Source organism: Gymnoscopelus microlampas (assembly GCF_963454915.1).
Source record: "Gymnoscopelus microlampas genome assembly, chromosome: 2".
In the NCBI taxonomy this organism is placed as follows: Eukaryota; Metazoa; Chordata; class Actinopteri; order Myctophiformes; family Myctophidae; genus Gymnoscopelus; species Gymnoscopelus microlampas.
The window spans coordinates 23148852-23175833 of NC_139939.1; the positions used below are offsets into that span (position 1 = coordinate 23148852).

General features: G+C 43.6%; 1 protein-coding gene across 3 annotated transcripts in view; it reads left to right on the forward strand.

The window, feature by feature from the left end:
• The first annotated feature begins 2365 nt into the window (after positions 1–2365).
• Positions 2366–26982, forward strand: part of rbfox2 (RNA binding fox-1 homolog 2) — a 35634-nt gene continuing 11017 nt past the window's right edge. The window contains exons 1-6 of one of the 3 annotated variants that reach the window (XM_084075956.1): positions 2366–3470; positions 10949–10999; positions 22413–22619; positions 23235–23396; positions 23973–24026; positions 24201–24293. In XM_084075956.1, coding sequence (XP_083932082.1) covers positions 3219–3470; positions 10949–10999; positions 22413–22619; positions 23235–23396; positions 23973–24026; positions 24201–24293 — 819 coding nt within the window. In that variant the 5' untranslated portion in view covers positions 2366–3218. Of the gene's footprint in view, positions 3471–10948; positions 11000–13403; positions 13643–22412; positions 22620–23234; positions 23397–23972; positions 24027–24200; positions 24294–26982 lie in introns of those variants that run through there. The other 2 variants (XM_084075957.1, XM_084075958.1) reach the window with 2 other exon arrangements.

Genomic DNA, 26982 nt, shown 5'->3' on the forward strand with positions numbered 1-26982 from the left:
GTGTTTTTTTTTAAGTGCATAGTCCTATTTATAGGGCTATGCACATGTGTCATGTGTTTCTAGCCAATCACAGTCCTGAATAGAGTCATGATGGCCAATCACGGTGCAGGGTTAGGGGGGTACAATGGTGGCCAATCACAGCGCAGGGTTGGGGGGGTGCAATGGGTGTCGATTTCCAACCCTCACATATAGGGGCGGTTGCACCGCCCAAAAATGGCTTACTTAACACATGAACCGCATCCATAGGCAAACATTCAGAAAAATAGCAGATCTACAATCTTGTAGATTGGCTATTTTCTGCAAAGACAATTGGTGTAGAGTGAAGAAAGGAGGGGACCAAGTATAGACCCCTGGGGTGCCTCGGCTAACGAAATATATAGGGTTTAGTGGTTAAACAAAAACAAAAATGACCTAGATAGTTTTTACCATTAGACACTTAACCTCTGAGAGCAAGCTCTAAACTGAAAATCTCTGAATGGGCACAAGTGAAAATCATAAGGAAAAACAATAACTTGCTTATCTACATGTTTTTGAGATTGGAGATGCATGTATTCCTTTTTCTTACCCTCTTCTCAGATCTACTTCATGTGTTCAACTGAAGTTTGCTCTCCGCTTGATGGCCCATGTGTCGAGGGATGCTTTGGTCAATGACGATGAGGCAAAAAAGACGGTACACTGTTCTGTTTTGAATCACCCACCACACCCATTTTGAACTCTGAAAGAATGCATGAATAACGCCCATCTGTGAGGCCCATAAGACAATTCACTAGAAAGAGCATGAGAATGAAGACTGGCCATGGTCCAATATAACAGCAGGTTTATGGATTAGTAATGAGTGGTTTGAATTATTTAACACTGACTGATCTGTTTCCTGTTTTTCAGCTAAGATGTGGAGAGACCAGTCCGTCGATGATTTTGATAAGCTCCTGACTCATACCCTACAATTTATTCCTCTCCAAGAAAGATGTAGCAAAGGGACATGCTATATTGTGAATTGCATGTATCCCTACTCTCTTCTTTCCAGGCCAAAGGCATCACTTGTTTACTGTAAATAAAAGTCCTCAAAGGAAGCTATGTGTGCATGTTGTGTGCGTGTGTATTACATTTCTGCTCCCTTGCTTGCAGCCATTAGGTTTTATAGCAGGAAGTGTCACTCCGTCAAAAGGTGCTCCACCAGCATTGTTTATGTTAATGCTCCATATGTCCCCAACACTCTGGCCCAAAAGGACTTCCTGGGTTTCCCCCTGTATAGCAAGTGTAAGAATGCCTGCTTAAAGCTAGATAACTAGCACTTAAATGTTGTGACAATGAATGACAAAGCTTGACCACACAGTTGTACAAGTGCTCGTTTGTTGTTTTTGCCTTTGACCACTGGGTGTCATCCAAACTATAAAAATGCTGGGGGAACATGCTCCATGACTCACTGCAGGTCTCCAAAGACCTTAGCGGCCTGTGTATTGGTTTAACTGTTGTGTAATGATTTAGGAATGCTACTTTTTCTTTTTTACCAACAGCCCCCAGTATTTACACGTGAAAAGCCAACTTGATTTGAAGCAGAGCTCTTTATTTCTCATTCTTAAGCTCTTATACATTTCACATTCTTAAGCTCTTACATGTCAGGTTAAAATGGTCTTAAAAATGTATTTGTATAGACTGCATTTGGCAGAAATGTTACACCACTCGCCTAACGGAACAGAACAGAACAACATGTCAAATGTTAGGGGAACGCATGGCAGCAACCTCGCAAGGCTCCCATAGAAGTGGATGTAAGCACTGCGGCACACTGCGTTTATTTGATGGCTGCAGCGTTGCCAGGTTTTGCGTGAAAAATAAGCAACCAGGTCTAAGAAAACAAGCCCAAAGGAAGCGACTATTACGGGCCACATGAGCACTTTATATACCGATATGCATGCATTGGCTATGAAAATAGCCGAGCCACAAGCTCAAAACGCGACGTGTTGTGAGCTTGTAGATCTGCTATTTTCCAAAAAATCTTATGGGGAAAAAGCGAAAGCGTGAGTATTCGAAATATAACACAAATCTGGTACAGGGGTCCCTGCCACAACATGTTTTTAGATGGGGGGGGGGGGGGGGGGGGTCTGTGGAATACATATTAATGTGGGGTCACTTGACATGAAAATGTTAGAGAACCACTGGTTTAAACAACATTAAGGAAGAAAGCCCCAAATAAGCAACTACACTTTAGAGAAGAACAAGCCCAAAGTCGCTTATAATAAGCGGACATGGCAACACTACATGGCTGCCTGGCTGAACGTTCAAAGGGAGAGCTGAAGATAGGAGGAGGCGGAGGAGGAGGGAGACGAGGGAGGGAAGGGGAATGACTACACGAAGAGGGGGAGGGAAGACGATTTCCTTTCTGTAGCGCACACACGCCACAAGAACATACACCGGGATCCAGACCAAAAAAAAAACATAAGCGAAGAGGCAGAAGGAAACACCGCAACCCCGTTGTCTTTGTTTTGGGGAGACACTGTCTTTACGCATAATAGAGGACTATAAGATGGGGGAGGAGAGGAGCTCCTGACGACGATTGCCTCTCAGTAACCTTTGTGGTAAAAGTCTCGCTGTGTTAGAGGAAAAGCGATCATAGGGAAGACATGTTATGGGATTCTAGTCTTGAGGAGGTTGCAGTAGGATGATTTTGAAACCTCTCTGATCTTGTACAATAAAGAGTGTAATAGTAATTGGGCGGTATGTTCTTGACCCATTGTTTTGATCAGTGTTTTAATTGGTTTGTTATGATCTGAGATATAGCTTGGGCCTCGGGTAGCCTACAGTAGATACATGATCAGCAACCGCAGCAGGACTGTAATACAGATGGGAATTCAACTGACGGGCATGTTTTGTATCTTGTGAATTTGGACCGCCGTGTTTTTACTGCAGGATAAGTGGTGTTGATTGGCTGTTTCGTCCGTATGCTTAAAAACAAAGCGGTGCTTAAATAGCCTGATCGTATAATCAAAACATTTCCGAATCCTTCCAACTCCTTGTGGGGTCATACAAAGGGCCTCATAGAAACATTGCATAGGCAAACATTACCACAGTAAAGCTTAAAAACATCTCGTTTCAGTTTTGGTTATTTTTCCACTGCAGAGAGGAGTCTAACACAGGCTATTGCACAGAGGTGGCCAAGAATAGGTGACAGTTTAATCCCATTTTTTTTAGAGAAAGACAGGGGAGCATCAGACGATTTTTAAATGTTAATGTCGACCGACGTAGCATCACTCATGCTGCCCGTGTCCCGGGGTCTAATGGACCGGGAGCTGGAAACCATGGCTGGAGTCCATCCCAACAACCCGGGTGGCGCTCCTGGTTCTTCTATCCGAGGGATGAAACGAGGGGATCCGGAACCCGACGCTCAGACAGCGGCAGCTCTGGTCGAGTCGGCCGGGGCAGAGTGCAAGCGTCCCCGGATCGACGGCTCTGGGATCATCGGCGAGGTTGGCCAGGTGAGGATTTATTTATCATTACCTAATTGTTGTGTAGTACACCCTCACCAGTGGTTCTCAAAGTGCATTCTAGGGACTCTAGGGTTCCCTTAGGACCCTTACAAGTATGTAACTTTGACGGTATACAAATGGAATGGACCATTTGGTTCCATTTGTATACTGTCAGAGTTAAGGGGAGACCTTGAACTTGGTGTACATCGTCACCAACTTGAGCCAAAACACACATTTATGTGTAAAACATGGTGCTGCTGGCGTTGGTCATGACTTTTCCCACGATGGGCCTTTATACTGTGTGTGATGATGACATTATTGAAAAGCCTATAATCTAATAAACAGCATTAAGAATGAATATGTTCTCTAGTTAGCCTATATGGCCCGTGCATTGTAATCTATTCTCTGAACTAATTAATTACGCACCCAAGGGGTCAAGAAGCAAGGGAATGGTAATGCGGGTTGACCCGTGATGCCATCAACGCGAGCCACAGGCATTCCTCCCATGTAATTCTGATCAGTCAATTCCAAACATTGCTGCTAGGGAACTGGAAACAGTATAAACTCTGGTAGCCGTTAGATCATGCATTCATTTATTCACGTCTACTACTCTTACGTGGCATACTACACACACTCAGTACACAGTAGGCAGACGCCTGTGGTTATTTGTAAGCGTTGATAGATGTATAGAAGACTAGGGAATGTAAACAAACCTGACCTTTTGTCATGCTGAGACACCCTCTGTCATGTGGAGCAATTGTGTGGATAACATTTGGTTTAGAATGTAAGTGTATGTCAATGTTTGCATGTGTGATCTTTGGGGAGAAGGTGTAGGTTGGAAGGGGAGGGGGTGTTTGAGGTAAACAATGAGCACCCATCTTAACATTCTACATAATGTGCTTCTGAACTGAAGCACAAAGTATCCAACTATCCATGTTCAGATTTGTGTTGTATGATATCACATTCCATTTCAATTAGTGACACAGTCAAAGCCTTTTCTCTCCCAAGTTGACAAAATCAAATCAAACTTTGTTCTTTCCTCAAGTGATTTATAAACGGCAGATCATTTTCTTCATGGAGCATTACAGTGGGCTGGGCAGATGCACTAGACATCATTATATTGCATTACATGGGGTTAAGAGCACCATGGGAAGATAGAAAGCTATTTCTCTGCCATTGTAAGCAGCGGTAATGGAGGTGAAGTGGTCGGTTTGCAGCTCTCTGCTCTCTGGTATTGGGAAACTAATGGCCAGCTACTTTACATTGCTGCTGTCTAGGAGTGCTGGAAGACAGGCTTAGGGAGGTAATGCACTTAAAAACAGACAAGAGTGGAAAAGGGAATGTCTGTGCGTGTTTGCTTGTGTTTGTGTGTCTGTCCATGTGAGGTATGGATCAATAGCTTCAGCCCCTAAAAAGTATTGAGCGTCAGCTGGCAGGGCAGTCCGGAAATGAAAAAGCGAGGGGAGGGGAGAGGAGGGGGCCCCACTCTTAAGTGAGTGCAGGAACAGATTTGCCCTATCACTGGCAGTAAAGAGGCTTTGTTTTGATCCAACAGGATCACTGCTTGTACTGGAGGGGGCATTATAACCAAACTGATCCCTGAGATCCCTATCTAAAGGGAGAGGATTAATCCAATGCAGACACACACACACACACACACACACACACACACACACACACACACACACACACACACACACACACACACACACACACACACACACACACACACACACACCAGAACAACATAATGTGATTGTGGTTTATGAGGACCATATTGTCTATCATTTTGTAAACAATGGCCTGAAATGGACCTCCTAAGTGTATTTCGGTAAGCAGTTGTTCTACCTTGCTCTGTGATTCATACACGCAAGGTAAAAACCTCCCATCCTGGAGTGAATAAAAATAAATAACAATGACGTATTTTCATTCCTCTGACCCATTGACACCATTAATATTACAGCAGTAAATTAGGCTGAGCGAAGTTCAATTTTCCTACTTTAAAACGAGGCCGCTTAGCTTTCCAAGAAATAACTTTGTAATGCACACATGCATTTCTTTAAAAGCTGTTTGTCCGAGAGGGGAGAGTGAAAAATGGAAAATATTGGAGTAAATGGAATCATGTCCCTCATTCATGTCCCTCATAAAGTACTTTGTGATTTATAGCTCTCTCCCTCTATTGCCCCCCCATCCATCACTGTTCAGAACCATTTTCTTTACTGCAGACATCATAGCAGCATTGAACTCTGCCCTGTCTCTAAGGCCAGTGGGGTGTGGTTTTTATAATGAACAATCCATTTTGTGAAACCACAGACCAATGATGGCATTTCCCACATGGTCAAATTGCTGTTTTCATGATTAGGCACTTTTAGTAGAGCAGTAATGCCATTAGTAAATCTGATGCACTACTGACTAGCTTAACAAACACAGGGTTGTTGCTTATTGGATTATTATATCTATATATTTGTGAACTTGCTTTAATTGTTTTAATATTCTTCTATTTATTTTAGTTGTGGCATTTCACTGTTTTGTTTGCTATGTGAAGCTCTGGTTTAAACGATGTATTGTTATCAAGTGAAACTAGATATGAGATCATGGTATCGCACACAGATCCATACACCACATGTAGGCTAGATCAGCACATGCTGAAGTACGGCTGTGCAGATATATGACCGCATTGCACACACTAGTGCCAATAATCTTCCACTCCCTCTCTTTTACTTATTCCTAAATTATACAATTTCAATTAACATCCTGTAAATTAATGAACACCTTACTTCTTTGCATGAGAATTGGATGTTTGAAACACCGAAATGAACAACCAACATGCCACCACTCCAGTATCTTGCAGCATCCAGAGAGCCTTACATTTTTCATGCTGACAGGCATTCATAACGGCACACTGTGTCTCCAGCCCAACTGAGATTTTGGGAGATGTTGAGAGGAGGTTGTCTGCTTCAATTTCCATCCTGTGTGCAGAGTGGCCCACGTTGTGTTGTCACTGTATTGGAACCCAGCTCCTCTAACCTAATAAGGTCTTGCCTGGGATGACAGAGCTAAGGATAGATGACTTGACTAGAACATTAATGTAGGTGAATCACCCCCATGTACGTACTTTCATCTCAGCCATGGCACTGAAATAGAATGAAACCGTCAGCAAGAAAAATGTACTCCTGCAGCACGTTGAGAATATTTATTTAGTTGTTTTTTTTTGGTCCCTGCTTCCCTTTGAAGGATCACCGGCTGCGCTCTGTTGACTGAATTATGATAGAGACGGGGGAAGGGAGACTTGCTTGCTTTGGGCAGTCTACTCTAGTGGAGGTTAAGTGTTAGTTTGCCATACCTTAAGTAATGCAATGTATCAAGCGATGTTAAGTCATTTGTTACAGTCATTTCTGGTGTTGGCAAGGATTTTATGTTGGCTTTTTCCAAGCTTGACAATTACCTTTTCTTGATTTTGAAAGTCATATACAGCTGACCGTTGAGAGCAGCCGTTGCAAAATAAAAGATGGCCCCCTAGACTAATGTTTACACACCAGTAACTAGTTCAAATGTATTTACCTAACTGCTAAACAAGCTCCCAAAATCCACTTGTCTTGTACTCCAGGCAGCAGGTCCTTGAAAAAGCAAGTGTAGGTTTACTGTGGAGAGTCAGGAGAATGTGAACTGTACTGAGAGAAAATAAACTGCAGGTCTTCTGGCTGACTGGTTGCAGGCTTAGCACATAAGTGCTCAGCGGATGAAATGGATTCACATCCTCTTGAGTGCACGGCGTGCCCTGCTTTACAGTTTGATAATATGACTTCCATAGCAGTGACATGTGGTTCCTTCTGAGGAGCCGTCCTGTTGCAGGATGAGAGGTTCAGTAGCAAGGAGTCATGCATGCGGTAGAATTGGGGACTTCATAATATACATGCATACAAATACAGTCAGGTGGCTTGTTCGACTGTGGCGGCTTTGAAGTTCAACATGTCGATCGTGATCGACCAGTTGTTTACCTCTGCTTTATAACACGCACGGTGTGTTTTATCAAAAAAGATGACAAGAGCTGAAAGGCAATCATATTCTAAACACATACCCCCAAGTATCTTGTGAACATGCACATGTATTATATGCGGCAAAATGTTATTTTTTTTAATTGAAAATCCGTGCCTCTATTTCTCATTTTGCCCACAAACCCCTTCATTTGATTAATCTTAATCAAAGGAGTTTGTGGGCAAAATGAGAAATGGCCTAGTGCTAAACCAGAACCTGCAGTGGACAATGTGTAGCTCATGGGCAAGCAAGTGTTATGGAGAGCCACTGCACAGTAAAACATGTTTGTGTTACTGTATATATTTATAACTCTTGAGAGAGAGGGTCCATTTGGTTACATTTGTACTGTCTCAGATTTAAATTAACGCTGAGGATTTTACTATGCCATTATGGTCTTATCTATGTAACCCTGTTACTACAACCCAGTGAATTGTTGTGAATGTAAATTATTTGAGGTAACTGAGATTCCGCTTACGCACGACACACACACACGCGCACACAAATGCAAGCACATAGGCATACACTCAAACATATGCATGGTTACACACACACGTAAACACACACTTTTGCACTCCTCATCTTATGCTCTTTGGAGATTTCTCTTCCACCTCCATCAAGCCCTATCCTGTTCCCTACCCCTTCAAGCCTTTTCTACCCTTCCTCCCCTCCTCCTCCCCCCTCCCCCTCTTCCACCTCCTCTCTTATTCACCATCTGTTTACTTCCAGTCATCTTGTTACTTTCTCCTGATTGCTCACACTGTCTTTCCCCTGCGGTTCAGTCCTCCTCTTTTTAATGCTTCCCGCCGTGTCTGATGCATCGACACCAGAAAAGAAAAAAAAAGACAAAAAGGAAGACATTCTCTCAGCCCACAGCTGCTATGAATGTGTTACTCTATGCTATGTAGGCTTTGCCAACAGTTGTAATAAATCCACTTCAGACCAAACATTCAAGACCAGACGAAACCATGTTAAGCTTGAAATACTTTGCACGGAAATAACCAAAATAGCAGGAAGTAGCAGATCTTCAAGCTCACAAGTCACGGCGCGTTGTGAGCTTGTAGGTCTATTTCCTGCGCGTGACACCGTCATACGATGGTTGCAGAGAAACATCGCAGCAGTTTTCCCCCGTAGCCTATATGAGTTTGTATGACTGTGTTCCCTCCTTCCTTGCTCCTCAAGGAAATTAAGCACATGACTCTGCTCATGTATGAGTCATTGTCTTTCCTCCCTTCCTCCCTTTGCTGTGTTTTTTTTTTGCCGTTTCCCTTCTCCTCCCCTTCTATTCGTCTAGCCCTGGTTCCTCCCTCAGTCTCTCACTCCACCCCTCGTCCATTTCCATTTCCACATCCACCATTCTTTTTTTTCCACCAATATATATATTCCAGATGCTAGTTAACTTGACAATGACATAGGGTAGTTCCCCCCCATACAAACCTCCACCAAAGTTGTAATAGTCTATAGGGATGTAAACAGGCTTCTCGGTTATTCGATGAATCAAAAAAGTAATCCATAGAATAACCACTAAGAAAAATATAGACAATTGCAGCCCTAATAGGCTACTTCCTCACACGTTGTCATGGACCCCAGGCTGCATGCCTTTCAGTTGCATCTTGTTCACAGAAAGAATTGGACCTTGTTGTTGTAAAATAGGCACAGTTTATACTTTATTCATGACTGTCAAACCTCTAAAAGGGGATGCATTATTTACAGGTTCTACCTCCCTAAAGCCGTTGCATTAAGTCAATTTTTGGCTCTGAGGAAAAACATTTAACGCTGATTGATGCATACTTGGCGGCGCTGTCACACACCGAAAATAACAGATCTACAAGCTCACAACGTGACACAGATGCAAGCGTTATGAGCTTGTAGATCTGTTATTCCTGGCGCTTGCCGCCATCGTACGACAGAGCATACAGTACATTAGGCGTTAGAACCATGCACAAACTGTCCTATTTGTCCTTTTTCCTCCCCCCTCTCCTCAACCAGGCGTCTACGTTCGGAGACTCATATTAGTGAGTGTGTGCTTTAGTAAAACAGGCCCCCATGGGGTTTTGAGGTAGAAGGCTACAGTATTAATCAAGAGGATTCAAGCTGTGATGCACGCAGAGCAAAGTGTTCCCCCTGGGGACGCTGCAGACGGACATTGGTTCCAGATGAAAAGAAGATAAATGTGGGACGAGATGATGTGTTTTTCTAATTTAACAGTATGAAGCCAGAGAGGCAAATATGATTCCCCCCCTCCTCAAAGCACATGGTAATTGCTGTAAAAAATATTGTTTGTTTTTTTTACATTTTATGAACCATATTTGCATAAATGCTGGAATACAGTGTTAATCTACGCGCGAATAAAGTGCTACACACCCTATTTTTAGATCGTAGTGACATGAATTCCAATTACTTCAAAAGGAGAGAAGTGTTTCTCCCTTACAACACTGTGCTTTTCACAGCCAGAGAAAATGACAAGAATGTGTAGGAGATTGCATCAGGGCTGATGATGACGCCATGTCATGCCAATAGGCGACATATTCACTGACACCGCTGACCTATTTTATGATTTAACGGCCAACGTGACACACTCTATCTCGCTTTATTTCTTTCTCCTCACTGTGCGCTTGAACTCCCGGCTCTGGTGGGATGAATTTAATAGACAGACAGCGGGTCCAGTGGGGTGAAAACTCGGCGGGGGAATGATTGACTGGGCAGGTACACAATAAAATCCTCGGTGTTAACTCTGAGAGTGTGCAAATGTACACTCTCAGAGTTACAAATGGGTAAATGAACACTGAGGATTTTACTGTGTATAGTGAGGATGATGCGTTTCAATTAACTAGTACATCAAGTATAGAGATGCGTTGTAAAGAATAAAGATAGAGGGAACAAATGAGAGAGTGAACAAGATAAAAATGTGTTCGAGCCTGGCCGATATATCGGACATTATTTGACCTTTTTGATGACACTGTATCAGAAATGTTTAGCATCTTTCAACCTGGCATCACTATTTTGGGCATGTCGTCATAGGTTTCAAATTTCAAAAGTTTTAGAAAAGGTTAAAACATTTTAGATCTACAAGCTTTTAGATTGGTTATTTTTGATCAATCAAGTTTTTCAAATCAGAAGTGATTTAACACTTTTTTGACAAGATATCGTGTAAAACATTGGTAATCACACTCTCCAAAGTCGGGATCGACATCGGACCCAAAAATCGATCGGGCCCTAGTGTGTGTGTGTGTGTGGGAGAATCTTGAACAACTTGAATTACACATAGCCTAGGTTTGGACTGCCATGAAGGGAGACTAATATTACTTTCAACCTTATTGTCAGTTCATCAACTGAACAAGTGAACCTAAATGTTTTTTGCTTGGGGTTACTCGAAGCGACCTGACCTGTGACCTGTGTAGTTGCCTCACACATTAAGGTTCTTGTATCAAAAGATCTGCTTTCCTCTCTTTCAGAACAACGACCCCCTGACCCTCGGTTACCATGGTTACCCCCCTCACAGTCAGGTAAGACCACAAAGATATCATATTGTTCTCCATATTTCAGCATTTAGTTTTTTTTGTCTGCGGGTTTTATAAATATTGAGCCAATGAAAGTATTAAACAAGACATTTGACTAAATAATAACTACATTAGATTAAGGTTGCAATGATGATGAATAATGCTGTCATGCTAAAATAATAAATAGCTCATTATATATCTACAAGCTCACATTGCGTTGTGAGCTTGTAGATCCTCTATTTATCTTTCATTCTTTGAAACTTTTTGCCTATAATGACGAGCCCAAAGGGATATTTTATTCATCTATTATTTTATTGTTTTTTATCGATATTGTTTATAATCGAATAGTTCGATTAGCTGTTGGAGCCCTACATTGGATCCATCCTGAGTGTGTGGGTGTGTGCGCACGTGCGCATCTGCTAGGTTGTGTATTAGCCTGCTGATTTTGTTATTAGATGGTTCAGTTTGTGCGGTTAATCCTTAGATCATCCTTCATTCATCCACTCATCCTCTCACGTTTGGCCCATAATCCCCTCAAACCTTGCTTTCCATGGCATCTGTTGAGCCCCTTTCAACAACTTTCACTGCACGCTTGTTGATTTATTATTTATTTTCAATTTGCCAATGTTTAGGCCTTCACTAATGACTACTGTGTTCTAATGACCCTAATGAGATTGATCCTAGTAATTTTACATACAGGTATAACAAGTAGGATTTGTCTGTTGTGGTTTCTTAACATAACATTCAAAGTTGGCCCCTCCCCAGCTCAATTACACCAATAATCCATACCTACTACCCAAAGGTTGACGCCCAGAAACAGACCAAATAAGGTAAAATACAGGCACCCTGGGGAAGATACAGACACCGCCACACACTTATAGTGGCTCATATGATTGAGAGGGATCATTTTTGTACGAGTATGTACGAGGAAAATCCTACTTGTTATGCAATTAAGCACGCTGTTTTAGAATATAATTTAATTCCCAGAATGTAATGTAACTTGTAAGTGTCCCATAATAGAATGGCCTCAAGAATGTGGGCGGTAGGGCAAAGCTACAATCTGTATGTTTTATATTAAGCGCATTGCAGCGATGTCCGAACTGCAATAAAGGTGGTGGCACATCTAGTATCCGCCGTGCGCCGTTGCTTCAAATAACTTCATTGGCATTGTCAACCAGTTGATGTGCTACCCGCATCTTTGTATCATTCAGCTATAGCCATACAGTAATCTTCAGAGGATTCTGTAAGTTACACTGAGCAGTGCGATAGCTGCACTGTTGACTCAATGCCAGCCAAGTTGCATACCGACAGGGTAGGAATCAGTCATAATCTATTTCACAATTGCACGTAGGGCTTGACAGCTCATGCTCATGAAGGCTGGTAGCTAACCCGAGCTAACTAGCTGCATAATGTAAACAGACTGGCTGCAAGCCTGATGCACAAGTCGCACATTTCCTCCGCCCAGCTGGAGGACTTTCGCCCACTCAAAAGGACTTGAGGAATTGTAGGCAGACCGCGGCTCCAACCACTGCAGATGTGCTAGTCGGTCCCCGATTGTAGCTTTTAATGTTTATCCCCAGTGCCCTATCTGTTTGCTACTTTGTCGTACTCCATCATAACCTTTTAATGGCATATAGGCGAATAAGTGTGATCTCACAGTCAGCTTGAGGCGTTTGAAGTGATAACCGACCTCCCACGAGAAAAAAAGGAAAGGGGGAAATGGATAGGAGAGAAAAGATACAGAAGACATATGTTATATGCAGGGAAGACTCCCTCAGCACTGAGGTGCTAAACTGTCAACAGGAGTGTGAGACTGATGTGATCAAAGGCTGCTGGAGGGAAGAGCCTATAGAGTAATACAGACACACACACACACACACACACACACACACACACACAAACTGAGAGAGAGAGAGAGAGAGAGAGAGATAGAGCGACGGAAGGAAAATCTTCTTTTTCTATCCCAGTGGTGCCAGCAGCCCCAGTTAACTCACCTACATGGAGAAAGAGAACAGAAGAGCAAAGGGAGAGGGAGAGAGAGAGATAGAGAGAGACTGCGACATGGGAGGGAAGTAGGGGAGGGGAAAGTTTGCAGGTGTGACAGAGAGGGAGAGAAGTAGGAGGGAGAAGCGTCAGGCTATCTGGGTGAGAGGGGTGGAAGAGAGGAGGGTGAGAGAAAAGACACAAGCTGAGAGAGAGAGAGAGAGAGAGAGGGGGGGAGCAAGGGAGAGCGAGAGGGAGAGAGAGAGGGATGAGCAGGCAAGGGCATAGCAGTGAAACAGAAGGCTGGGGGTAGAGGGAAGGAACGGAGCGAGAGAGCTTGAGCTACACAGGAAACAAGCAAGCGAGCGATCGAGTGAGAGAGAGAGAGAGAGAGAGTGACAGGGACAGAGGCCAGCAGAAGAGGTGGGGAGGGGGGGATTGGGAGGACAGACAGACACACTGAGCGAGCGAGCGGGGGAAGAGAGAGGGAGATTTTGAATCTGGGAGACAGACACAGACAGCAGAGAGAGAGCTGGAGAGGGGACACAGGCTCCGAAGAGAGAGAGCGAGAGGAGCAAAAGGAGAGAGAGGACAGGAGGAGAAACGCCGATTTGTGTTTTTGCACAGAATACGATGATGGGGCTGTACTATCCTTCCATGTTGTCGGTGAGTTGCTAGTCTTCCCATCTTTTCATATCGTCCTCGGGAAGGGACAGGCTCTCGCTGTAGCCTGGTTCCCCATCAGAAGCTCTCGGCTGTACATTAAATGACATTAAAGCGGACAGGGCTGTCATTGAGCATGAAATGTTAATTCAGCACTAACGGACGAGGACTCTACTTGACCCCCTTTTACACAGAGTGGTCTAGTCAGTCGTCGGTCAGTGCCTCTGTGGCTGGGGATAGAAACAAAAACAGTGAAATGAATCGTGTGGGCTTGCGTATTGATGAGTAAGATACAGGCTTCGGATTTAGTTTTTTGATGCTCGGCTGCAAATTATGATTTTGTTATCCTGAAATAACAGGAGCAGCGCTGTATTGTGCGCCATTGTCACGGCATCTGTTACCCTGCCTGAGGCTAGTTACGCACACTTTCTGAACATTAAAGCTGCCACTGCCAGAAACTGTACTCTGTCATGTATTATGTACCGGAGAGTGTATTTTTTAATTGTTTGCTACGCAGTACAGTTACTGTTCCCTTGTTGTTGTTGACGATGACCAAGTAGGTGCCTAAGGTCTCACTGTATCCTACACTACTAAATCCTAACTGTAGTATGTATATTCTAACTCTGTAGGCATTATGGTGAGTGAGAGGGGAATAGGCCTTTATTGCCCCTGCAGCTGTCCCTGTATGTCCCTTCAGCCTGTGAGCGAAAAGGACAGGTGTCGACAGAACAGTTGTTCTTTTCTTTCAGCTTCTTTCTTTCTTTCTTTCTTTCTAACCACTCTTGCTGTAATCTCTATCTCACACTTGCTCATATATACATACTGTACTGTGTGTACACACACACACACACACACACACACACACACACACACACACACACACAACACCACTTCAAGCATGCAGCGGGCAGCAGCAGGGTTAGTGACTGAAGTGTCACATTGATATCATTACATTTCAATGGGTGGATGTGGGGCAGTCGTGGTCCTGGGTGTGAGTTCTGCCACTGTGTCTTCCTGCCTGCGTTTGCATTGCGTGCCTTCTCTTTCAGCTGTACCTTGAAATCCTGCTCTCTTTACTGTTTGACCTCTTTTCTTCCTCCCTCTCTCTCCCACTCTTTCTCTCTCCCTCTCTCCCTCTCCTCCCTGGGGCCCTGGCAGCTGTTATCTCAATGTTTTCCTTTAAGAGCCCCTGGAAGGGGGAGGGGGGGAGAAAGAGGAGAATGAGAACGGGAGAATGGAAATTGATTTTAAAAGGTGACAGGCCACCCTCATTTACCAGGAAACCCCAGAGATGTCGTAAGGAGCCGAGATTATGTGGAGATGGACAGATTGAGAGATACGGTTCAGAGATATCCGGAGAGAGTCTCATGGCGATACGATTGGGATGAGTCGATATCCTATTTGTAGGTTAACAGGAGAGCTAGTTTGCCCGGTGACGCAATGCCGGACTGTAATGCTGACTTGGCAGTGTGTATGCATTCAAAGTTGTTTTATGATGGCAATAATGAGAGATCTCTGCAGGCAAGCACAGCACTGAATAAATTATAGCCTGTGATTTATGTGCTCGCTTATAGTGCACTTTGCACACTTACAGTCTATCTGTTCTGCTTTCTTTCAGTTTTTCTTTTTTTGTACTTGCTCTAATGATAAGAGTGAAGAAAGCATGCAAAAAGCTGACATATTTGCTGAGCCCCACCTTAGCATGTGCCCTGAGGCAGAGACGCCTACCTGGTGTGAGAAGCATGCACATATGCACACACTGCCACGCGTGCACCAAGTTAAATCAAGCCGGGCCGCAAAGGAAGTTCAGCTGCCAGGCCGAGACTTTCTTTTCTGCACCGGCTCGCTATTGAATTTTGTATACAGTAAACAACAGCGGCTGAATGATCACACCGAGCCCTGTTACTATGACGACGTGCATGACTCATTCATTGATAAGGTTCTTTTATCATTTGCGGTGTGTATAGGTGCCATGGGAAAGCTAAGGTGTGAGTAGACTACACAGCCATTTGGAAACAACACCTTTGACTTTACACTGTACTTCTAAAAATAACATGATAGCCCTACTTACTGCAGGAAAGCTGTTACTAAATTGCTCACATTAGTGATCAGATTGAATGTCTATATGCGTCCTGCACCTGTTAGGACATGCTTGTGTGGCTTTCAAAAGAGCCTGTCTTTGAAACAGAGAGGGCTTTCCCCTCTCTCTGCCTTTGGACGGTGGCTATGGACAATGACAACACTGTAATTCCAGGTGGTTTTGTGTGTACTTCTGCACCGCATAGGACAGCTACCCGAGTGCTGTTTTTTGCTTCTGAACCTTCCGTCAACTCTAAACAAGACTAACTAGTTCCATGATGGTGGTACTGAATGTATGGGTGGAGGAGTGTAAGTGATGAGTAAATACAAGTTTCCCTGTATTATGTTTGTTCACCTGCTTATGTGCTTGTCGGGGCCATTGTGCCGGTTTAATGAGAAGTATATATATGTGTATATCGACAGATAATGTCAGCTGCCTTTGTGTGCAGTGTGTACTTTTCATAAAATACTGTGCTGGAGCCTAGCAAACAATTCATACTGCTATTCAGAGGATGACAGGGAAAGTCAGTACTAGAGAGGCGGTGTGTGTGGGTGTGTGTATGTTCATACTTGCGCACAGGTGGTGTGTGTGTGTGCGTGTGAAAGGAGGGGGGTTTGGCAAGAGTTTTGTTGGGGGGGGGGGGGGGGGGGGTCGTGGTAGTGGTGGGGATTTGGAGCACAGACAAGACCCTACAAGGAAATGGATGGGGGTGGAGTGGGAGGGGGCGGAGATTTATTGACGGGCAGATACATTACCCTATAAGGAGATGAGGAACATGATGGGAGGCGGTGCTTGGGCCCAACGTAGGACCCGTTGCTATGAAGCAGCAGGCCTGATTGACACATGCGGGGGGCGGGACAGATGCAAGGGTCCCGTCTGGATTTTATGAAGCGTAAAAAGCAAAGCAGGGAGAGTGAGAGGAAGAGAACAGCAGCAGCACCGGAGGAGAAGAGAGGGGGAGGAGGAAAGGAGTGATGGGGGAGGGGGAAATAAGGGTGGATGGAATAATTTATCAAGGAGGGGGGTCTCCTAGCTCATCGGTATGCCACAGACACATTGTACAATGTTTCTCCAGCTGTTTTGCGGCTCTGGTCACGAACCAACAACAACGCAATGTCAAAAGCCTGCATCTGAATTGGTGTACAGTTATTGCCGCTGTCAGACGGAAATCTTGCGTGTCCAGAAACTGTTCCATTTAAGGAAATGGAAAAAAATAACCTTTGTTCCAATAGAATCAGTGTAGTTATTATTTAGTTATAAGCTCTTGTTACTTCTTTTCATTGGGTATTTATTTATAAAACCCACAGAAAGACTTGACCACTTAAAACCTAGCGTCCCCATTTAATGTCATCTTTTGAAAAATAGCATTACTTTTGCGCGACCCTGTCATACTAAGTATATAGGGCATTCGTTTGTGTAAAAAAGCAAAAGGATGAACTGTGGAGATGCAAGGTTTCTGCCCGACAGCGATGATATGCTATTGAGCCAAAAATATGAATTGCGGGTTTACTGCTAACAATGCGAGTCATATTTTCCATCCTCAAGTTTGTTGAATTAGGCTGTAGACTAATGGCTTTAAGCCTGGAAAAAAAAGATTGTGAAAAGTCATTATTCATGTGAAATGGCCCAGTGCTGTCCTAGTTAACGCTCTTAGCCATGTTCTCTCTCCTCTCCTTTTCCTTTTCCTTCTCCTTCTAGTTCTCTCCTCCTCCTCTCCATAACAGAGTGACACTGCAGCAGACGAGTGCATTTTATAACATCCTCCTCAGACGTTAGCTGCTGCTAACTGACCCGAAAGTAAACTAGCTACAGCTACCGCTCTGAGTCATTGCCTAACCAGTGCACACACTACTTACACAACCCCTTAACATGTGCACATGACTGTACCGAACACACACACACACACAGAAAACATGCAGTTATCACACAAAAAGTGCAACGTATCTACAGTGCATGTGTACAGAGCAACAACGAATGTTCTCTCTCATGTTTTCTGTGTGTACTTATTCAGGAGATGCTTCTACTCTGATGAAAGGACAAGGCCACTACTATTCACTAAAACGCACATAATTTGACAGCTTGACAGCGCATGCGGGAACACACTGTATGTGTTGATGACGGCAGGTTGTTGACATACTGTAGTGTTGCAGGCAGGCAGAGACGTCTGCTAAAGCGAGGCTCAAAATGGACCCACTCTGAAAAGGCCACTAGTTCAACACAAACACAAGGTTCTTCTCTGCGCCTTTTTTGTCCGTTTCTATTTTGGATGACAGAAGGAGCAGTGAGGGCCATAGTCTGAGTCGCTGCTAGTTTGGGGCTGCCTCTAGGAATGAGAACTAACCATTTTTAAGCCAAAAGGATGTTTCATCGTACGACAGTGGTCAAAAACGGCAGATTTTCAAGTGACAACGGTCGTACGACAGAGTATAAATTAAGCTAACCATTCACCACTTTAAAAAAAATCTACATTTTTGATTAGGACTTAGTGGTTAACATTTTCTTAGTCTCGCGTAGCCAGACCCCACAGAAAATGAAAAACAGCGACCTCTGCTTTTCTGATATTCTGTGGAGTCTGGCAGGAGTATAATGTTAGACTAGAGCGCAGGGAAACACCGGTTTCATGTCTGCCTATAGCGCATCACTTCCGGTTGGTGCGACCATGTTTTCATTCCCACTAACAATATTTCTACACGGAACACTAACACCACTTCTCCCAGAGAACATGGATGGTTTTGGTTATAAGCCCACTTGTTTCTATGATGAAAGAGTAATTTAAAATGTGAATATCTTTCCGTGGTTTTGTCCGCTCCGAGGACGCTATTGTTAAATTAGTTTCGGCTAGTTTCGAGGGGGGGAGGGTGGATCATGGTGGATGGACACGTGAATCCCGCCCACTACATTTGATTGGGTAAAGCGCGGCCCACTTCCTGATCTGAAGGCACGCCCACTTTTAGCCAATGCGCACTGGTTAGGACGAACCGCTCCGACAGATTCCACCGCAGGTCGGAATCTGTTCTTGAGAGATTAACATTTTCTTTGTTTTGACTAACGTGGAGACATTGAGCGAGCCCATTGACCTGTGGATGTCTATTTCTGTATCTCAGGGTTGATCCGTCCTGGCTCGTCATTCCCCTGCTTCTGTGTACCGTTATTTTTTCCTTTTGTAACCAGGGTTACTATCTGCATCAATTTCCTTGCTAATCCCTGTCCCGCATGAAGTGAATATTTCCCATATACCTTGCCTCAAAATTTTGCTCACATATCCTCACCTTTTTAATTACTTTACTGATAATCCCTCTTTTCTATAATGACCTAAGTTAGGCGATGGACTTTCCTTTTCTAGCAAGCGGCAAGCGTCTCATCTCTCTATTTCTGAATCTAGTCCAGGTTAGCCGTTACCTGGTGACCCAGTATAACTAGCTCCGCCCACTATCATTTTCACCTCCACATTGCCAACAAATACAGTTAATTCAGGATGGGTCGCTGCAAGGCAAGGTTATCACAAGTATCATTTATCATCATTTTTGTCACATGTAGTCCACAGAGCCCTATCTAAACAGTCCACTTTCTACTGTCCTTTTCCCGCTCTGCACATAGTAAGTGAATTAATTCAGGGTGTGTTGTTACAGGTGTAGCCCATGTATAATTATACCTGTGTAACGGGCAGCATTAAAGGTCAGAAGAGGAAAGAATAAACTTTGTTTATCAAATAAAATGTGTGTAATTTTGGACATTCAGAGGCATAATGGAAAAAGATATGTAGAGAGCACAGCCATGCAAATGGATCAGCCATGCAAATGAGAAGTATAAAATGAATTTGTTCCCAAAATCATTTAGCCATATGATCCCTAGTGTCCCTATTCTGGGCATGTAATAATAGGCAAACATTTTGACGAAGATAGGCAAACATTCAGCGAAATTAACAGACCTAGCAGATCGGCTATTTCGGCAAAGAGGTATGGTGTGTAGAGGTAAAAAAAAAAAAGAAAACGAGGGGCCTCCGATCAACCGAAATTTATAGGGTTTAAGTGTTTCAAGTAATTGTATTTGGCAAAAATAATCATTTATTGCAAAATTGTGCATCCCCCCAATAATGATGTCATGAATGTTGATATCAGTCTTATAATGTTCAACATCATGCAGGTCTAATTGAGCGTTAAGTCATTGGAATATGCAGAGAATAGTATGGATTGATGTATACTTAGTTGTGTGCCGGTGTCGCTCACCAAAGATTGTAGACCTACAAGTATAGATTAGCTATTTTTGTTGCGCTACATGATGTATAGCCACGTATAGATCAGGCAAAAGTCTTAGCTGGTGTAACAAAGCATATCGCACTGATGAAACCACAGGAGTCATCATCAGTGCTTTCACATCGATCACTTTTAGTAGAATGCATGTAGACTACAGTATTAATAATAAAAACAAACAATATGTACAATATACAGTAATGGTATAGTTGTGTAACACATTAACATGCTTCCATTAGCGTCAGTGTAGCTAGTAACTGTTGCAGACATTTGCTAGTAACTGTCATTGTTAATTATTTGTTCCATAAAGCACAAGCCCCCTCATGCTATGCTGTATATTTCTGCCTACTCTTTAGTTGAGAACCTGTAAAACAAAAGTCCTCTTGCAACATTCACTGTACCTACAAGAGTCTTGCAGGATCTGGTAATGATGGAAATGTTTCAATATCAATGTTATATTTTCTGTGTTCCAGCTGTTTGATACATCTGACTGTTAAATAAGAGCACATTTATGGCACAGTAGAGTCCGTTGTTCTTTGTGCATCAATACTTTTGTGCTTACCATTAGGTTCTCAAAGAATCTCAATCTGTTCTTAATCAATTTTTAGCTTCCACCACACAGCAAGTATTAGTCATTCTGTCAGCCGGTCTGTCGTGCCAGTCCAAAATCTCCACGTGCAAAACGGCTTATTACAAATGATGTGCTTGTTCTAGTAATGGCTGCAAAAACATGAGATAAATCCTGTTTACAAGTTTACATATATATGTGTGTGTGTGTGTGTGTGTGTGTGTATATATATATATATATATATATATATATATATATATATATATATATATATATATACATATACATATACATATACATATACATATACATATACATATATATATATATATATATATATATATATATATATATATATATACATACTGATATGGAGAGTTGTATATAGATTGCCACTATCGTCTTTTACTTAACAGCCACTTTTGCTGCATGCAGAGGTAGTCTATTCCGTTACTGCACATCTACACAACGCACCATGTATGTACATCCCTTAATCTGCCCCGTTACTGCATATTTATCCAACTCAGCCCAATGAGCCCATGTACATCCCCATAATCTGTACTGTTACTGGATATGAATCCAACTCACTCCATCTACATCCCCATAGCCTGTCCCGTTACTGCATATTTATCCAACTCACCCCATGTACATCCCCTAGTTTATCACCTATAGTTGAGGGACCTGGCTACCCTGTCACAGATGCAAGGCTGAAAAAGGTCAGAAGCAGGGAGACAGATGGTGTACGCACATGCACGCACACACACACACACACACACACACACACACACACACCAACAACCCATGCACTTTTAGCACTCCCAAAGGGACAGAGATCTATTGTGCAGATCATCATTCACTCAGCTCTTGTAACACACACACACACACACACACACACACACACACACACACACACACACACACACACACACACACACACACACACACACACACACACACACACACACTCACAATCACATATCTATGTACAGTGTAGTGTTTTTTTCCTCCAAAGCACACAACAGTTTTGTCATATCCACCATTACTATTACTGTTCATCTATTACATTCCGAGCAGCCATTCCATGTTAATTATGTGTGCCAGTGTATCGATTGGAATCGAGGTAAAAAGCGGCCATGAATGAGTGACGGTGATAACTGGTATCTAGTTCAGCAGATGATCGAGCCAATACCTCTTCTCTCAGTCATCAACTCTTTCTGTCTCTACCCCCCCCCCCCCCCCCCCCTTCTCCTGCCTGTCTGTCTTCACACTCTCAGCCCTCCTAACTATTACCATTTAGGGTAGCAATGCCCCCTCTGCCAGCAGGCAAGGAATGTGCACACGTGCATGTGAGTGTATTAGTGTGATTGTGTGACTTGCCATTGTTCTTCTGGACGCTTCAATGTATTGTACTTTCAGGAGAATTTCCCGGGGGTCGTTGTGCGTGTGTGGGCACAGTCGTCGTCGTTTTTATTTGTATCACAGTCAGATGATAATATGAGCGGCGTTAGCGTGTCGGGTGTTTGTGAATGTGTGTGTACGCAGCGTGCCGTCAGATGTGTTCACTATTGTACAATGCATGTAGGTTTCTGACCCTCAATAATAGATGTGGCTGTAGTGAATATTTAATGGGAGGCGACACACACGCACACACACACACACACACACACACTCACACACTCTGAGAGGAATGGAAATTTAATATCCATGCCTGTAAGACTTTAAGACTGAAACTCTTGAGAAAGTGGTCTCTGTGTGGCCTAGTGATGCTCAGTAAATGAGACTGTGGAATATCGCCAGCCAGTCACTTACCACCCATTCTTTCTTTCTCTCTCTCTGTCTCTGTCTGTCTGTCTGTCGCTCTCTCTGCTCTTTCAGGGCTCTCAGGATAGCGCTGGTGGCCAGGAGGGTCTTGTCCCCCCACAGTTCTCCACCTTCCCCCCTCCTCCCCCGCCGCCCCCCCAGAACGGCCTGGCCCTGGAGTACGGGGCCAGCCTGTACGCAGCAGGGGCCGTTCAGGGACCCCTGGAGGCCGGGGGGTCCGTTAACGCCTCCGCCAACGCCCCCATCAGCCTCAGTGCCCAAGTGAGTGCTGTGTGTACTGGCAGCCCGCCACATTGGTTATTTCTGTGTGTGTGTGTGTGTGTGTGTGTATGCGTGTTTGTGTGTGTGTGTGTGTGTGTGTGTGTGTGCATACAGCAGAGGATAGAATGTACCTGAAAATGTGCAATACAGTGGTTCTCAACATTTTCATGTCAAGGACCCCCAAATTGATATGTATTAGGCCACAGACCCCCATTTGAAAATATATTTTTTTGTTCTCTTCAGGGACCTCAAGAAGAGAATATAATTTCTAAATTATTCCACATTCTTTAAGATTTTTCAAACATTTACACCTTAGATCTGCTCTTTTTGAATAGCTGTGAAGTATTAAATAGGGTTAAAGTGGTCAAACTGATAACTAATTATTAACTAATTTAGCTTGGGACCGCCTGGAACCCCTTCAGGATCCCTTGGGGTCCCTGGACCACACTTTGAGAACCACTGTTGTAACAGACACGAAATTCTCCTTCCTTCTCTCACTGTTTGGACGTTTCGTATATCCCCTTTCCCCCTCTCAATCTCTGCCCACCTCCCCCTTCTCTCTCTCTACCCGTTCTTCCTCCTCCTCCTCCTCATCACTTCCCATCTCTTTCCCAGCAGTCAGACGGGTCTTCCCAGATTGACGGCCAGTCAGTGGTCGTCTCAGTAGGAGGCGGTGGAGGGAGCATCGGGGACGACGATAAAGGGACCCCTAAACGTCTCCACGTCTCTAACATCCCCTTCCGCTTCAGAGACCCCGATCTACGGCAGATGTTTGGGGTTTGTAACGCAGCTGGGGTGTTCCCCTTCTACTTCTACACGCACTTTCTCCCCGGAAGAAAACGGTATTAGATCAGATCAGGTCATTGGGGATTATTTTCGACAAGTCTTAAGCCCCATTTACCAACCTCCCTTTTGTGGCCTCAGCAGTGGATCTCAGCGTTCTGCCTAGGGATGCATAGTTATCGTTAACACTGGGCCAACATCTGAAAGAAAGCAGGGGTTTGGTTTGCTTGTTTAAATGACCAGGAATCAGGTTTTACTCTTATTTTACATAGACTTGAATAAAATGTTTGATAAAATAAATGTAATGAAATGATGGTTGATCGAGCAATTTCAATGCGTCAGAGCCGTACACTGTTGGATTTGTATGGTTCCAAAAAGCACTGTAATTTTCAGAAGAATACCTGTGTTGTTGTACTGCGGTGCAGAGGCAGCAGAGACATGGTGGAATTGAAGAACAGTGCTGTATCAATGCCAGATTATACATGATGTACAATACTGACACCCTGTGGAGAGATATGGTATAAATGTACCCATTTGTTAAAGTTCCCTTTTTGTCTCTTTTTCATTCAGCAATATGGGAAAATTCTCGATGTGGAGATAATTTTCAACGAGAGGGGATCTAAGGTAGGACATCCTTGTAAATATGTCACTTAGTATAATTAACAGTGTATCGATTGATTTATGCAACTCCACAGCTAATGAATTATTAATTATCATGCAAGGGCTTTGTTGCCATTTTCAACCCTAGCTCACCCCTCTTTCTTTTGTCCATGTTGGTTGTCTCTCCTTTTGTACCAGGGCTTTGGTTTTGTCACATTCGAAACGAGTGCCGACGCAGAGAGGGCCAGAGAGAAGCTTCATGGCACCCTGGTGGAGGGACGTAAAATCGAGGTAATTCACCACCCTCCCCCCTCTAAACGGTGGCCATTTTCCTCTGTTTTCCTCCATATCCAACAGTGAGAATGAGTTTGTTCCAGTTGATTCTGCCTGTGAGAAGGTTCCCGGGGCGGCTGTGTGTGTTCAATTCTAACCCCCCCCCTGGCTTCACTATAGCATGGTGCAGTGGTACCTCACACAGAGATGTCTGGTTTGATGCCACTTCCTGTTGATGTTTATGTCGTTATGTCGTCGCTGTGGGCTGTCCATTGCACCTTGATCTCTAGCTTTGTGGGTCTGGTTTGCAAAGCATGCTGGGTGGTGTGGCTACGAAACAGGGCATGGCCAAGATATGAAAGAGCTTTGACACCGTTGCTGATGGTATATCCGCTTACATCACAGCATGTAGGATCTGTTTTATTTTTCTCTTACCTGCACTCTTTCCATTACCACCACCACCTCTTCCATGATCAAGATGAATTTTGGTTTATGGTTGTATTCACTATTGGAAAGACAACACTAGCCTATTTTCTTTTCTTCTGACAAGTCATGCTTGCTGGTGTTTATAAGAGGATATTTTTGCATGGATGTTTCATGAGATCTAGGTCAGATGATGTCTTGGAATTCACCGTTTGCCTTAATACTTAGGGTTTGCCATTGGGGTAGAATGTCAGTGTTTGATATGTTCAGAGACTGCATGACATGGTATTTCCAGGCAGATTTGGTAATGAGACTGCCCTGAGAAGCGTGGTGTCATCTTTGATGCTTTGTAGACTGGGTTGTTTAATTTCAGATGTGCTGTATGGATGATTAATTGCTCTCACATCACCTGCATCCATCGCTCTTGAACAGAAACATCAAACTCTCAAGCCTAATTTATTACCCTGTCGTGCGACTGTGTCGGTCACCCAAAATAAATGATTTTCAAGCTAACAACGCGACACGGTCAACAATAAGTGTCACGTTATTCACTTGAAAATCTATAATTTTCAGGGAGCAACACCGTCATGCGACTGAGTATTTTTTAGGCTTCAAGGAGGTGGTGCATTTTTGTTGTGATGTTTTATTTGTCAGCATGACCTCAGATTTCAGTTCCAACTGGCCTTGAAGATAAAAAAACAACACACATTTGCTTTGAATTCTGCTCTTTATATTGCTACTCAGCTCCTCTGCATGCTCTCAAAAGTTTTGCACTCTTCTCTTGTTTGTCTGTGGGAATGTACACGTCACGCGTGGCTGTGTCCGAGAAATACAGGAGGGAGGAAAGAGAGGGAGAGAGAACGAGTGAATAGAATGTCGATAACGTCGTCTACCTCTCCCTCTCCTTTTCCTTTCTTTTTGGTTCCTCTCCATTTCTGTCCACTCATTCTCTCCATGCCAGTCTGTCTGTCTCTCCCTGTTTGTGTGCCCGTTTCTGTCCCCCTCTCCGTTCCCCCATATACACGCATTTGTGAACCACCTTGACTGTCAATCCCCTTTTCTCTCTCTCTCTCTCTCCGTCTCTCTCTCTCTCTCTCTCTCTGTCCATTCCGCTGTCTTCTGTCCACTGAAGTAGGACATTTATTGGCCACAGTGTTTGACAGTGTGTTAATTTGGTAAATTATTTGAATATGATTTTAGGCAATGTTAGGTAGTGTTTTCCCCACGTTACACTCCCCTAAGTGTCTGACATTCTCCGATTCCTTTGTTTGTTTCCTTTATCGACTCTCCCCTCTTCTTCATGTGTTTGTAGTGAGTTTAAATCAGTAGTGGTTAGATTGTTTGATATGAGTAGGTGTCTGTTGACACGTGACCTGTCTGTGACATCACTTCCTCTCTACCTCAGGGTGGGGGTTGCTTTTCATTACCTCGTTTTTTTTTTTTTTGTTATCTTTTAGTTTTTTCGGTTCACCTTTTTCTTTTCTTACATATATTTTCTCTATTTCCCTGATGATTTTTGTATGTTGTTGTTGTTGTTGTCAGTCTCCACGGTAACTGCTCGCGTGTCCTCACGCCGTTTCCCCAGCAACGGTAAGTTGTGTACACATGGCATCATCTTTGAATGACCCCCCTTCCCCTCCCCTCCCCCCCACCCCACCCCATTCGCCCAAGTATAAAATACAATTCACCCAACACACAAATGGACTGCAGGGGGGGGGCTTGATTGATTGGAAAGGATCTGATTGGCTAATCCTGTGATTGATTGGGGGAGGTGGTGAATGTAACGGTGATTACGAGATTAGCCATTGACCGCATGGCATTATCAAGGCCACTTATATAACTGAATGTACAGCATCTATCTGCAAGTGCAACAACTGTGACTACCACTTATGCATTCATTCCAATCACCTCTCTAACTGCATTATTAAGCATATAATTCCAGAGCTGTATCCTGCATGGTTTATTCTCTTTCTCGTCATTTGTATGACGTCATATAGTCTTATGTCATCTCTCTGTTTAATGTATTAGTCAGTAGTTGAATTTGTGCACTTTTAGTGGGACAGCATGCTTAAGCATGAATGCTTTGTTAGCTTTAATGGAGAGAGGACAATGATTATTTGTCTTTTTAAATGGTGTACTGTTGTGCCGATTGGTAGACTATGGACAGTTGTAGAGCAATGGCTGTCTAAACATGCCATTTGGAGAAACCGTGCCCGAGTGGACATGTCATAGAGTAGTACTGTACATGCTTTACAGGACATACACATATAATCATATCTCAAAG